The 15,120-nt window shown below is 38.1% G+C and overlaps 1 protein-coding gene across 6 annotated transcripts in view; it reads left to right on the top strand.

Moving 5' to 3' along the window:
• Positions 1 to 15,120, top strand: part of PLCL2 (phospholipase C like 2) — a 124,026-nt gene that overhangs the window by 49,947 nt on the left and 58,959 nt on the right. For 5 of the 6 annotated variants that reach the window (XR_001878157.1, XM_017835474.1, XM_017835475.1 and 2 more), the window contains one exon: positions 12,130 to 14,616. Coding sequence is in view for 5 of the 6 variants with exons in the window: in XM_017835474.1 (XP_017690963.1) it covers positions 12,130 to 14,616 (2,487 nt within the window). In the remaining variant the exon portion in view is untranslated. Of the gene's footprint in view, positions 1 to 8,312; positions 8,333 to 12,129; positions 14,617 to 15,120 lie in introns of those variants that run through there. The other variant, XM_017835478.1, reaches the window with a different exon arrangement.

The following is a 15,120-nucleotide window of genomic DNA, read 5'->3' on the forward strand; positions in this document are numbered from 1 at the left end:
GGAGAAGGACATTGATGTAGCATACAGAATGAGAATTTCCCATAATTTTTTGACAACTGAAAATCAACCAGGAGACGAAGTCAGAAGCAGCCTTATGTGGTTAGCAAAGGTACTTGGGTACTCACATATTCTCTGCCTGTGTGATCACTGAGCAATGATAACCTAATAAGTATTTTTTATCCAAGTCATAACAATTGGTCTCCTTGAAATTGAACAGCTATTTATCACTGTTTAATTATCATTGCCATCTAAATAATGAGGCTGAAGTAGCAACTCAAAGAAGAATTTGCAAGATAGTATTTGTTTAGGAAGTAGGAAGTTTTTAAAAATTCAAACTTTTTTACATAATTTAATACTGAATTTTGTACATGAACTCTTCATGGCATTGGCTGTTGATAATAGTCACTCTCCTAATTGACAAAAAGGAACTTACCTCAAACCACAAAAGGAGAACAATTCAGCTTGTGAAGTTCCATCTCTTTATTTGAAGTTACCTTGTGAAATTTGTTTGTCCAATTTCCATTAGTCAAGAAGCAAATCTGAAGACACCATTCACCAATCACTAGAATAAAGGAAATCACCTGATGAATAGAAAGCTTCAGGGCAGAGGTAATGGCAGTTTTTAGAATGAAAAAAAGTTTTACATTTTATTACTCTTACGCATGAAAGTTTGGCTTGGATAAAATAACCTTTAGGTGATAGTTTTACTTCCATGTTGTTCTCTGGAAAACACCTAGCGACAGGAAAGGACACAAAAGAACACCAGGAACTTTCCAAGAGAGCAGATGACATTTTGGATTGAAATTTGGAAAAATACATGAATTGACAGTACAGGTGGAGGTGAACATTTTACGACATCAGTGAAAAGTGAAATGTGTGATTTAATAGTAACCTTGTGCTGAGAGTTTGGGTGGGATGACCTGTAAGGATGTGTGAAAAAGCCAGTCCTTTAAATTATATAACACGTTCATGGTCAATCTGCTGTTTATTTTTCATGTGCAAGAGTTGTTGACAGTTAAGGGATTATCATGTAGTTATTTCTCACAGTAGAGACAACGTACTTTTCTGCTTTCCAACTAAATTAGTAATTCATAACAAACACAATTATTTTCATTTGTTGGCTACATTTGCAACATGGAAAAATATGAATCTTGCCTGCATAGAATGAGGTGTCTTTTGTTTTTTTTTCTTATTTAAATACATGTAACTTCATTGAGTGCGTACCTGTAATGACGTCCTAAGATGCATGCTCTACAAGCTTGTTTTTGTCAGGTGGTTTGTTGTAAATCAAATAACATAGTGTCTCAGCCTGCTAGGTAGGGATGTTGGTAAAAAAAGCCAAACCAAAACCAACAGTTAACATTTGTGGGAAATTCTGGAAAAGCTGCTGGGAAGGCTTTACCAACAGGAGTGGGAAAGGGTAGGGGGGCTTGAGCCAGTGCTCACTTTTACCTCTTGCTGATCAGGCCATTGGCTTGTCTTTCCTCTGCAATGCTGGAGAAGTGAAGCAGCTGTCTGCAGACCTGCATCTGAAATTACAAAAATCTTAAATACAGCTATTCTGTTATATTTTGAAGTCACCCACATGCTGTATTTTTGCTTTAAAGCCTGACAGCTGTGTTACTTATTTTGCCAATTCAGTCAAATTGTTGTTTATGACTTTAACAAGAAATGGAAAAATGCTGTGCTTTCTAACAGTGGAACTTACATCCAACTATGAAGACTTGAAAAAATCTGATATTCAACTTCAGACTGATTGCTGTGATATTCTGCTTATTAAATCTTGTTGATAGGTCTTGATTAAAATGCTCCTGAAAGTGCATTATAGCTTTGGGTATTTAAAACATTATTGTAGAACTGAAAATGAAAATGCTGAGAGCTTAAATGGATGTGCATGTATGCAGAAGGAGCATCTTGCTGGTTTTAGGGATGGCAGTGAAGACTCGGAGCCTTCTTCAGTCCTGAGCCACGCTGAAACCTGTTAAGCCAATTTATGTGTTCAAATCCTTCAGTACCTTCATATAGAGGGCCAACTTTGTCATCATCAGTCATTATTCAAGCTATTGTAGTAGTAATAGTAACTACTATTACTTTTTCTGATAATTGATGGCTGAAAAAATAAATGGTTATAATAAACATAAGTTTATAGTAGTTAAAATGGTCTGTTTGTCATAGTTTAGATATAATTTCTTAAGTACACGAGAAATTAGGAGTCTGAAATACTTTCTACTTACTTATCTAGGGCTGAAATTCTTTTCATGGCATCAAGTAATTTTTAACAGCTTTCTGTCAGTGCAGTTTTCTCAGCTTAAGACTAAACAGTACATATTAACTGCTGTTTTTCATAAATAATTATTGTAGTTTGTATGAATTTGGTTAAAATATTGGTTGTTTTAATCTGAGATATGCATGTTTTGCTTTTATTGAGTTTGTGAAAATGAGATACCTCTTTTGCTCCATTGGAAATGCTACCCAGAAGCCTGAACTGTAACCAACTCAGAAAGATGGAGAACTGCGATGTTCATGCCAAGCATAAGTCAGGCTTTGGCTCTCTCAGTGCTCACAGCAGTCTGGGTAGTTTCCTTAAATGCTTCTTATTTATTTTCTTTTGAGATCAGACTGTTTTTCCCCTTTCCCCTGCTCATCTGTATTGTAAATTAACCCCTGAAACCAAATGCCACTTCATTTTAATTTCATAAATATGCAGACATAATTATATATGAAAGAATGCCTCAATGGTATTTGTATTTAATTTTTGGTACTGTATTGTAATATTAAGATATATTATATGCTATATATATTATATAGCGTATTGATATATAATTATAATGTATATAGTATAATATAATTATATTATAAAATTATATTATAAAAGTAAAGAATCCTAGAGTGGTGTGCATTAGAAGGGAGATTAAGGATCATCTAGTTTCAACCCCTCTGCCATGGGCAGGGATACCTTCTACTAGACTAGGTTGCCCCATCCAGCCTGGCCTTGGAGTTCTCTCATTATGTGCATAGCTTTATAAACATACCTGTGTTTCTCTAAGTTATAGTAGTTGCTGCTAGAAGACAGCATGACACATAGCATCATGAAAGTGCAGAATGGAGAAGTCTTAGTTACTCTAGACCTTTTAAAATTTAGGTCAGCATCAAACATAGTTAAAGTAGTTACAGCCCCTTTATTATTTTCAGCAGAATAAGCAATATGAATTGTTTCCTTTCTTTGGAAAAAATTATGAAGTGGATTTATGTAAGAGCTGAATGAGAAGGGAGCAAGCGGCATCATGCATGTGGATGCCTTGGGTGTCTTGGTGGAAGAAGTGGATTGTAGCAGAGGATCAGGGAAAGCTCCCCTGTGACATACTGTGGAAGTACTTGAATGTTGAAGGACCTAAGGATGTTTAAGAATTCATTAGAGAATTCGACAAATTAGAGGAGTGGGAAATCACCAAACGTATGAAGGTCAACAAGGGGAAGTGCCAGATTCTGCACTTGGAATGTGGCAACTCTTCATGTTCATACAGACTGGGGAATGAGATGCTGGAAAGCGAGGCCATGGAAAGAGGCCTGAGGGTCCTGGTTGAGGGCAAGTTGACTATGAGTCAGAAGTGCTCTGGCAGCCAGGAGGGTCAGCCATGTCCTGGGGGGCATCAGGCAAAGCATCACCAGCCGGTCGAGGGAGGAGATTGTCCTGCTCTGCTCTTCACTGAGGTGGCCTCACCTTGAATATTGTGTGCAGTTTTGGACACCACAATATAACAAAGACATTAAGCTGTTAGAGAGAGTCCAAAGGAGAGCAATGAAGATGGTCAGGGGCCTTGGAGGGAAGCCGTATGAGGAGCAGCTGAGGGCACTTGGTCTGTTCAGCCTGGAGAAGAGGAGACTGAGGGGAGACCTCATTGCAGTTACAAGTTCCTCATGAGGGGAAGAGGAGGGGCACGCACTGGTCTCTTGTCTCTGGTGACCAGTGACAGGACCTGAGGGAATGGCCTGAAGTTGTGTCAGGGGAGGTTTAAGTTGGATATTAGAAAAAGGTTCTTCGCCTAGAGTGTGGTTGGACACCGGAACAGGCTCCCCAGGGAAGCCTGACAGAGTTCAAGAAGCGTTTGGGTGATACTCTCAGTCATGTGGTGTGACTCTTGGAGGTGGTTCTGTGCAGGACTAAGGGTTGAAGTTGGTGATCTTTGGGAGTCCCTTCCAACTCGGCATATTCTGTCATTCTGTGAAGACACCAACATACAAGAAATATTAGATAATGGTTTCTTTATACTCTTGTAAACTGATCAAATGACTAAATAAACGGGAGAATTTCAAAGAAAACCTTAGTCTATACTGTATTTGCAAAACCATATCCTGTTATTTCCTTGCTCTTTGGGTTAAATTGCCTGCTATAAAAGTAGCAAGGCCAACACACAGGCTACCATTTTTTGCTGCCCTGTCTAATAGGTAGTGGGGAAGTGATACTGTCATATCATAGAGTCGTGAATTTTCTGGTGTCTTGTTTTCTTGAAATGGGGCAGAACCAAATGAGCCCAAGAACCTGAGAACCCTAATTCTGTTATTTTATGCTGTTGGCAGTTACCAATATCTTGCCGTAATATTTATTATGTTTTATGAAATTGTTGATGTACATTCTGTGAGGTGGACCAAGATGGGAGATTTTGTTTTCCCTAATAGAATTGTGTGGGAAAAGACCTTTAAGATCATCAAGTCCAACTATTAACCCAGCACTGTGAAGTCCACCACTAACCTAATGACATAAAGCTCTCTTGTCAGGTCATGTAAGATCAACAGAACAGTTTCAACTGCATTGATTTTAATTGAATTAATTTCTTGATAAAAGTGAGTGATTCTTTTCTTTCCCTCCATTTTTAATCTGTTCCCTGTTTCTAGTGGTTATTTTGAACCATCTCTGATACTTAACTGATCAAATGGCAAATTGTTTCAGCTTACTAAAATTGCACGACTAATTTGGAAGAAAATAGATTTTTTGTTTCCTGAGGTAGTGAGGTAAAATTAATTTACTGTGTTCAGACAGGTGCTAATGAGGGCCTGAGGAGCTGGAGTGGGGAGAATGGAGATGCAGCTGGGGCAGGAGGAGGAAGAGACAGGACAGAAAATTAATATTTTGAAGAGGGAATTTGTTTAACTGTATCATGAACCATGCAATTTGCCCATCTGAAATAATATAGGTAGTTTTTGTTTGAATATTGAGCTAAGACTTGCCCCTGTGTCCATATTCCTTTAAGCATAGAATTCCTTTAGTAAAAAAAAGATTAAAAAAGAAGGAAGAATTGTTATTTGTTATTTAACAATTGTTAATTGTTATTTGCCTTCTCATTGTTATTTATAACACTGTATAACTGGGTCGGCTGGGGTCAACCTACCACACATTGTAAAAATAAGTTTCTCTTAAAAAATTTCTGCAAACAACAGATATGTCATGAATACCAATTTGGAGAAATATTTAAATGCTGAGCACAAATATAGTGATTCACGACAAGTAGGAGGCCCTGTGTTTTCCAAATAGCTGATGTTTTGTCTCCTCCCAAATAGTTGTTATTTCAGTTGAGGACTCTGCTTTGTCTTAAATAGAACTGCTTGGTGCTGTGTACAGTTAAACAGTGGCTACAGTTCCATTCAGAAACTATTGTACACAGTGTGATTTAACGTGTGCCATTTCTGAAGTGTTTGGGATCCTGTCAGCTGAACTGCTAATTACTTGCAGAGTTTTTTTCTTATTTTGGCTTTCACATGCTCTGGAAGCTTTGGACTGCTGTGTTAAAGCATTACAAAGTTACGTGCCTTTTAGTGAATCTGGGTCACTGTGTTAGTAAGAATCCTCTAGTAATGGCAAATTAAAAGGTACTGACTAAGGAGAACGGAGATGCTTGGCTGGAGGAATGAGGCTGAGTGGTGGCTGTCAGCAGCTGCTTCTGCTGAGTTGTTGATTGCAGGAGAATTGGGCTGAGAGAGGGTGCATTGAGGACATAGAGCTCCTGTCTTTGGGGACGTGGCTCCTAATGGTGAAATGCCTTTCCTGCACCACCTTCTCTCTTTCTCCCCACTTTTTCCCTTTTTTTGCCCACCCTCTTCTAAAGAAGACTCTCAGTCTGCCTTTAACTGGATGCAGCTTTTGAAAGAAATGCTAAATTTTGTGTAACAAAGATGAAATGTTGCTGATTTGAGTTACCTGCTATTTTTCTTCCATTTATCTACTGACTTGTTCACACAAAAACTTGCTTAGCCTCTTTTATAATGCTGCATGTTATGTTCTGGAATGAGTTGGCAGATGTACATTGGTAAATTATACATAATATGAGGGGTTTTGTGTGTGTTTGCAAAAATTAGTGATCCTGTTTATTACTACTGTTTCAGTTACAGATATTTTTTCAAAGAAAACCCTAAATATTTTTGTGATAAAAATACTTATAAACATAAGGATAATTTGATATTTATGTTGCATTTGTAACTAATTTGCTGCTCTATGCCTGCATTTATATCTCTAAAACCACAGGTTAAGCCTTGGAAAAGAACAAATTACTGAGATTATAATATTTTTTAACAAAATGCATTTGGAAATTGAATATTTTAAACTACTGACTTTAAGTATCTGTGTTTATTTTTTCCCTTGAGAAGACCTAACTATACATAGACACACGTGAATGCTTTCTTAGTTATGAAGAATATAAAATTCAAGTTTTTTGTTTTGTGGAGTTCTGAAGAAAAATGCTTAGGAATCTTAATTAAATAAACAAAGTTTCAATTTTTTTTTAACTAAGTACTTCCTGAAAAAGGCTTATTATACAATCATATTGTTAAGCTAGGTGATTTTGCAATTGTTGCCGAATTGCATTTGATGAAGACAGGCAGTTTTTGTACTCAAATTGGCCACTTAAGCATCACATCCACTATAAAAGCAAGTCATCAATGAGTTATATCATGTCAGAAGAGTAGTTCACTCTGTGTTCATCATGAAGATCATTAGGCTGCCGGTTCTCTTTATAAAGTAGTGAATTGTACTGCAACTGTTGGCTACAGATGTACATCAAATTACATCTAAAACAGCTTTTACACTATATGACATGAAATAATGGTGTAATTTAAAATAAATTAAAATTAACCAAACTTAGGCATGGCCTGTGTTCTCACTTACCAGTAATTGCTCAGAGTATTGGCACAACACTGGCCCTCAGATTCACAAACATGTCACTTAATTCAGAACTTACATGCAAAAAAAAATTGATTTATTTATAAGCTCTTGAGACACTGTACATGCTTGCAGTCTTGTTACCACACATATGTATGGGCACTGCCATCTCTGCTAGGATGAGTGTCTCACATTTATCTTGTTTCTGAGCCTTTTGGGGATGAATTAAGTAGGTATTCTTGGGTCTGTGGCTCCTGTAGACTGTGTGCTGTCATTATCTCAGAGTGTGTGAGTTTTCTCACAAGTTGTCAAAGCTCAGCCATTGACAATCGAAAAACTTGCAGTGAGGTGCTGCAGTTGTGAGGGGCTGGGGGGTGTTTTGTGCTCCGTTCCTTGGAGTTGCTTGGTTGGCAGAGCACTCACCTGCTCATGGAGTGGCTGGGCTCTAGTCCCTCTGCCTGGGGTTCTTCAAATGCTCAGCTACATGCTCTCAAGACTAGGATGGAGCTGCCTTTCACATTTCAATTAACCTCTGGTATATAAAAGCAAGTGGAAATTTTTTACGGTTAGAGCATAAGCAAGTAGCAGCAGGACCTGTCACTTGGGGAAGTGGGTGAGAAGGTAAAATTCAGTGTTCAGGTCCCTGCTACATGGACTGTCAGTGTATTTTGCATTCAGGGTCACCAACTGAAATGTTTATGGAGCAGTGACATCAGGGACTTTCACTTCCCAGATGCCAGACAAGTGCTCTAAAAATCTGTCACTGTGATACTTCCTCTTGTTACCATTGTCTATTCGTTTTAAAGTCCTCTGTCTCAAAGAATACTTTATTGGGCTAAATGCAGGTAGAGGCATTGATCTTCCAGTACGGATTAGCAAAACTACCGCATCAAAGCTGCAGGTGGCTGCTTTAATCATGGAGAGAGTGGCAGGATTGCAGGCATCCACCTTCAAACTTTCCATTAGTGAGTGGGAGGATCATCTTGTATTGACAGGTGGAAGGACTGACCTGCACTGTGCTCAGGTTGCAGCCCCACGCTTAGTTGACAAGCCTCTGCCTCCGGCTGTAAGTGTTCTAAATTCCACTGGACCAAGTGGTACCTAAACATCTTGGTAACTCCATGTTTGAATGTTTTTCTTGCAGTACTGCTTCTGGGGCATGATTCATTTGGACATTTACAGGTCATAAAGTTCACTCTCTGCTTCCTTTCCTTTAGCAAATGTTTACAAACCTTATAGTAGTCATTGTTTTCCTCTGTTGTCCTGGTCTATTAAGTTATCAAATCGCTGTTTGAACTCCACTGCTGTCCCTGTCAGTACCAGTGGTTATTCAAATTGCTTTTTAAGTAATTTTATCATAGAACTGCATAAATTAAAAACTTTGCAGTTCAGGGATGATTTGCATCTCTCCCAGTGTCTGATTCAAGATTCTCTCTTGTTTGCATAATTCTGTTTTGTAGATAGTGCTGTCTTAGTCACACAACTATTTGTTTGTCGGTACCTTGAGTGGAATAAAGTTATCATGGAGATACTCATCCCTGTTTGTACTTTTAATCCGTTTTCTCCAGCTGTCTCTGTCTTGTAAGTGCCACAAATGACAGCTGGGAGTATTTCTGGTTTTTTAAACTGCTAGATTCTTTCCTTTCTGTTGCTAGGAACTCCTGGATAAACTAAACTCTTTGTGTGGTTGCTTGTAGTGGTTATGAGCAGTATTTCAAAATGGTTTTATGTGTGTTGTGGTCTGTTCCTCTAAAATTCTTGCAGGTGACCTTGTTTGTGGCACCCAGTGTTAGGAAATGTATTGATGAGGTGGTCATTCTGGTTTCAGCGATTAGTCTTCTGAAGCACAGACAGTCTTTAGGGGAAGTCCTGTTACAATGACAGTACATGTTATAATTTGAAGATTGACATGATTTTCATTGTGTGAGAGATACTAGAATGACTGAAAGTTGTTTCAGCACAAAAATTGTAGCTGCTTCCTTGGACAGAATTGTGCATCCGCACCGTAGAGTCACTGTCACTTTGAGCATCTTGAACAACAAGAACACTGTAAGTCTCACGAATGCCGAAAAATCACTCCTGTGTTTGTTCAGATATATAACAGTTTTCTGATGGGCCAATCTTTTTGATTCAAGGCACACCTAAGGCCATGAGAGACCTGACCCAGTTCATGGATGCCACCCCACTTTCAGGGTGAAATCTTCCACATCATATAACAGAATGTATTTGTCTCCTTCTCCGTGCCAGACTGTATCGCTGAGGCTCACCAACTTGTTTCACACAGTTTGTGTGCGCTCTATGCAATTGCATTCTCAGCTTATGAGTGAGAATTTCTGCCCTGTTTCCTTTCAAACAGGTGGGTAATTCAAACAGGCAAATAATTCTCACCAGTGTTTTTGGTAAAATATCCTTTAAGTTCTGTTTATACAGATTGATCATGACTGCCATGCCTCTGTCAGGATGGGGACTTGCACAGGCAATCCGGTAGCTCCGGGTCATTGATCTCTGGACAAGCAAAAACTTATGAAGGGTGTTCTGGAGCTCAGAATGTCTTCACGGTCATTTACACTGTGGTGCAGGCTTTATATAAATAAACTGAGTGGCTAGACTGCTTTACCCTGCAGAAATGCAGAATACTGTGAACTGGCCTCAAATTCATCTGGCAGGCAAGCCAAATAATCTTGCAGGTGGTGGATCAAATTACTCCTCTGATCCACATGCATAAACTCCTATTCAGTGTTTTGGTAACTAGCGCTGAGAATGAGGTTGCCTTGGGATGGACCTCTTTACATCAGATGACATCAAGAAATGGAAGATTTTATTTTTCCTTTGCAATTCATCTGCCTTGGATCAGATACAGTCCTGATCACACAGAAAGGCATAGACTTTCCTTCTGATCATGGCCAGGCAAGGTGATACTTCCCAGGCCTTGATGGTTTTGGTGTTACAAGGTTATCTGTCAGCTATCTCTCACCAAACAGTTTGAGCAATGTATTTCCCTCCTAGGTCTGTGACTAAAAAATCTGGAGCATTAAGGAGTTTAAAAATGCTTCATTCCAAGCCCTGAAATACCAGAAGGGAACATCACTGCTCATTTCTGTGGGACTGTCCCTTGCCACTTTTTCAGGTTAAGAGATGTAGATAGGTAGCCAGACAAGAGGCTAGGCTTAAAACGAAACAAAAACCTCTGTCAACAAAAAGCACATTTGATTTTTTTTTTAAGGAAATTCGATTTTGTTTGAAAACAACCCAAATTACATGTAATGAGATTCTGAGAGTCTGAGAGTCAACCCTGTGCAGTATCCACTGCAGGTGTTTGATCTGCAGTTAGAAATAAAACAGTCATCTGCAGGGTTATTCGCTTATACTGGTCTCTTGAGAACTTGCATAAAGCAAATTCTGCTGTCATTGAAGGTGCAAGAATTGTATGGTTGATTAATTTTCTCAAACATGGAACAGCAAATATTGTCTGCTCACTTTACTAATCATTGTTTTCAATGCACGGTTTTTTGATGCTTATAAATTAAATGACAAAATCAGGATTCTGCATTTTTAATTTAATGAAATTAAACATACAGCACATATGCCCTGAACTGTAAATGCATTTTGTAATGGATGGGTTTTATTTGAACATCTGTTCAGCGTAGCGATCATTAAAGGTCTTCTTTCACTTTCCTTTCTGCCATATAAGCAATGCTGATTTGCACTGGAACATACTTCAAATGGAAAACTGTTTGAGGGAATATTAACATTGTTTTTTAATAAAGCTGGAAAAGTAATTTTTTGAGCTGTGCTCTAATTAGGGTATCTAATGTAAAGATTATTTAATGGAAGTATTAATTCAGACTAAAAGTTGGCTCATCAAGACAAAAAAAAAAACAAAAAACCCACACCATTTTTCAGTCTCAGAAAATGCAAATAATGAAATCACACAGGTTTCTTAAATTCAGTTCTTATGGAATTGATTGTACTTGTCATGTGTTACTGATTTATTTGCACTTGTTTGAATTGATACAAACAGCAAATAGAGGTAGCTACATGACTTTTTTTTTTTTTAAGACTTATATATCCTTATATACCCAAACTTTCTCTAGTAAAGTAAGACCTCTGGGTTATCTCATTTTTTTAAGAGCAAAGGTAAATCACTTTTGCTTCCCTTCCTGACCAGATCTTCCATTCCATTTATTTCTAATGCTATGCTGGTTCTTCGGAAACAGTTTAATCCTCTCCGAAGTTCCCTCTTGAGTCGCTGTCATATTTTCTGAAACTCTGAATTTACGGTGAATTACATCTGCTCCCTGTGTCTCAGTGCAGCTTCTTTAGACTATGATGGATAGTTTCCTAGGATAGGAGTGAGATGCATGTGTGAGTGCTGTGGGCAGTCTGTGGGAAGAGCACACATGAGTGCAGCAGTGAAGGGAACTGTGCATAATAAGTGCTGTTAATGTCTCGTATGCTTAGATTAGGACCATGTCCTATGGATTTTATGCAGTTAACTGTGTTTTAATACACCCTGTCAGCATTAAATAGTATTAAAATATTATATTCTGTACTGACAAGTTCAGCAAGTGTCTATAAGGACTTGGAGGAAAGCTTAACTTCCTACTGCCTTGGCTGTAGAACCTGTTACCTCTGTAAGTAGGATATTGCTCATAAAATAAAATGCATGTACATACAGGCAGTAATGCAACATTATTATTTCATTAGCATTCAAAACTTGTTTTTTTAAATTTTGTGCTCATAAAAATATTTTAAAAAAAGACTCTGGAAGATTATTTATTTAAGCAAGAACAAATATTAAGCCGTTACTAGTATTTTGATTGTGATGATTCTAGTAAGCATTTCTATCTTACTGGTCATTGCACAGACCTTATTGAACTACTTTACGAACTTTCTGCTTTAAGTTGAAACCTATTTCAATGTTGAGCAAAATCATACTGATATATGTTTTGTTTCCCTTCCCCTTGCATGTTTACTAGGATGGTACGAAACAAAAGCGAGAACGGAAGAAGACCGTGTCCTTTAGCAGCATGCCGACAGAGAAGAAGATCAGCAGTGCAAGCGACTGTATTAATGCGATGGTTGAAGGCTCTGAGCTCAGAAAGATTCGATCCAACTCCAGGGTGTATCACCGATACTTTCTTTTGGATGCGGATATGCAGTCTCTGCGCTGGGAACCTTCAAAAAAGGATTCTGAAAAAGCAAAGATTGATATTAAATCAATCAAAGAAGTAAGAACAGGAAAAAATACAGATATTTTTCGCAGCAATGGAATATATGACCAGATATCAGAAGACTGTGCGTTTTCAATTATATATGGAGAAAACTATGAGTCACTAGATCTTGTTGCTAACTCAGCGGATGTTGCAAATATTTGGGTTACTGGCTTAAGGTACCTGATTTCCTATGGAAAACATACTCTAGATATGATAGGAAGTACTCAAGATAATATGCGGACTTCATGGCTTTCACAAATGTTCAGTGAATCAGATGTAGATAATTTGGGACATATACCCCTATGTAATGCTGTACAGTTTATAAAAGACTTAAATCCTGGTTTAAAAACTAACAAAATTGAACTAAAATTCAAGGAGTTACATAGATCCAGGGAAAAAACTGGTACTGAAGTAACAAAAGAAGAGTTTATTGAAGTTTTTCATGAGCTTTGTACCAGACCTGAAATCTATTTTCTGTTAGTTCAGTTTTCAAGCAATAAAGAATTTCTAGATACCAAGGATCTCATGATGTTCTTAGAAGCAGAACAGGGTATGGCACAGGTCACAGAAGAAATAAGCCTTGAAATTATTCAGAAATACGAGCCAGCCAAAGAGGGCCAGGAAAAGGGTTGTCTTTCTATAGATGGGTTTACGAATTACCTTACTTCACCAGACTGCCACATATTTGATCCAGAGCATAAAAAAGTTTGTCAAGATATGAAACAACCCTTGTCTCATTATTTTATAAATTCATCTCATAATACATACTTGATCGAGGATCAGTTTCGAGGGCCTTCTGACATCACGGGTTACATTCGTGCTCTAAAAATGGGTTGTCGAAGTGTTGAACTGGATGTATGGGATGGTCCGGATAATGAGCCAGTGATTTACACAGGGCATACAATGACATCACAGATTGTCTTCCGTAGTGTGATTGACATTATTAACAAGTATGCATTTTTTGCTTCGGAATACCCTCTTATTTTATGTTTAGAAAATCATTGTTCTATTAAGCAGCAGAAAGTGATGGTACAACACATGAAGAAAATTTTGGGGGACAAACTGCATACACAGTCTCCAAACATTGAAGAGTCTTATCTTCCATCACCAGAATCACTTAAAGGGAAAATTCTGATCAAAGCAAAGAAGCTTTCTGCTAGTTGTTCTGGACTAGAGGGAGATGTTACAGATGAAGATGAAGGAGCAGAAATGTCACAGAGAGTGGCGAAAGAGGGGGTAGAACAGCAAAACTCAATGACTGGGAAACGATTTCAGCTCTGCAAAGATCTCTCTGAGTTGGTAAGCATATGTAAATCGGTTCAGTTCAAAGAGTTTCAAGTTTCATTTCAGCTCCAGAAGTACTGGGAAGTGTGCTCTTTTAATGAAGTGCTTGCTAGCAAATATGCCAATGAAAACCCAGGAGACTTTGTAAATTATAACAAGCGTTTTCTTGCGAGGGTTTTCCCCAGTCCTATGAGGATTGACTCTAGTAATATGAATCCCCAGGACTTTTGGAAATGTGGTTGTCAGATAGTAGCAATGAACTTTCAAACACCTGGCTTAATGATGGACCTTAACATTGGCTGGTTTCGACAAAATGGAAACTGTGGCTATGTCCTTCGTCCTGCTATCATGAGAGAAGAAGTATCCTTCTTTAGCGCAAATACAAAAGACACCGTGCCTGGAGTTTCACCTCAGCTGCTTCATATTAAAATCATAAGTGGGCAAAACTTCCCTAAACCCAAAGGATCAGGTGCCAAAGGTGATGTTGTGGATCCTTATGTCTATGTTGAAATACATGGAATCCCTGCTGACTGTGCAGAGCAAAGGACGAAAACTATGCATCAGAACGGGGATAATCCAATTTTTGATGAAAGCTTTGAGTTTCAAATAAATTTGCCAGAACTAGCTATGGTGCGTTTTGTAGTACTGGATGATGATTACATTGGGGACGAGTTTATTGGGCAATACACTATTCCCTTTGAGTGTCTACAGACTGGTTATCGGCACGTTCCTCTGCAGTCTTTAACTGGTGAAATTTTAGCACATGCTTCCTTGTTTGTGCATGTGGCCATTACTAATAGAAGGGGTGGTGGGAAACCTCATAAGCGGGGCCTCTCTGTGAGGAAGGGCAAGAAATCAAGGGAATATGCTTCTATGAGAACATTATGGATTAAAACAATAGATGAAGTGTTCAAGAATGCTCTCCAACCTATTCGGGATGCTACGGATTTGAGAGAAAATATGCAGGTACAGTTTTATAATGAATTTACTGGTTATTATGTGTGTCTTTGTATTATGATGCATATAGAATATATGCTTTTAAGAATTTTGTAAGTTATGCTATTTGAGTCCGATTCTGAACAGCTTTAAAAATGGATTGTGTCAGAGCAGCCTTTTAGGTAAACTGTCTACTGATGAGACCTTGAATGCACATGTGTATTTTGTTGAATGTGAACTGGAAATATGACTCAAGTGTTATAACTCAGCTCAATGATGTTGACTCGTCCTATGTCCTTGAAGGAATATTAGAAATACACTAAAAAAATGTATGTCAGTATTTGAGTTTTTAAAAATTAACTTAAGTATAAATGAGGGACGAAAATACAGCAGATAGAAAAAGGAGACTTTAGTGTTTGTTAGAGACCTTCTTGTATGTCCAAGTGTATTTAGCATAGTTTCACTGATGTTTTTTCTTTATTCGCAAATAGAAGGCAGTGCTTTCAGAAAGACCCATTTGCTTTCCATGATTCG

This window comes from Lepidothrix coronata, unplaced genomic scaffold (assembly GCF_001604755.1).
Source record: "Lepidothrix coronata isolate B3197 unplaced genomic scaffold, Lepidothrix_coronata-1.0 Scaffold258, whole genome shotgun sequence".
Taxonomy (NCBI): Eukaryota; Metazoa; Chordata; class Aves; order Passeriformes; family Pipridae; genus Lepidothrix; species Lepidothrix coronata.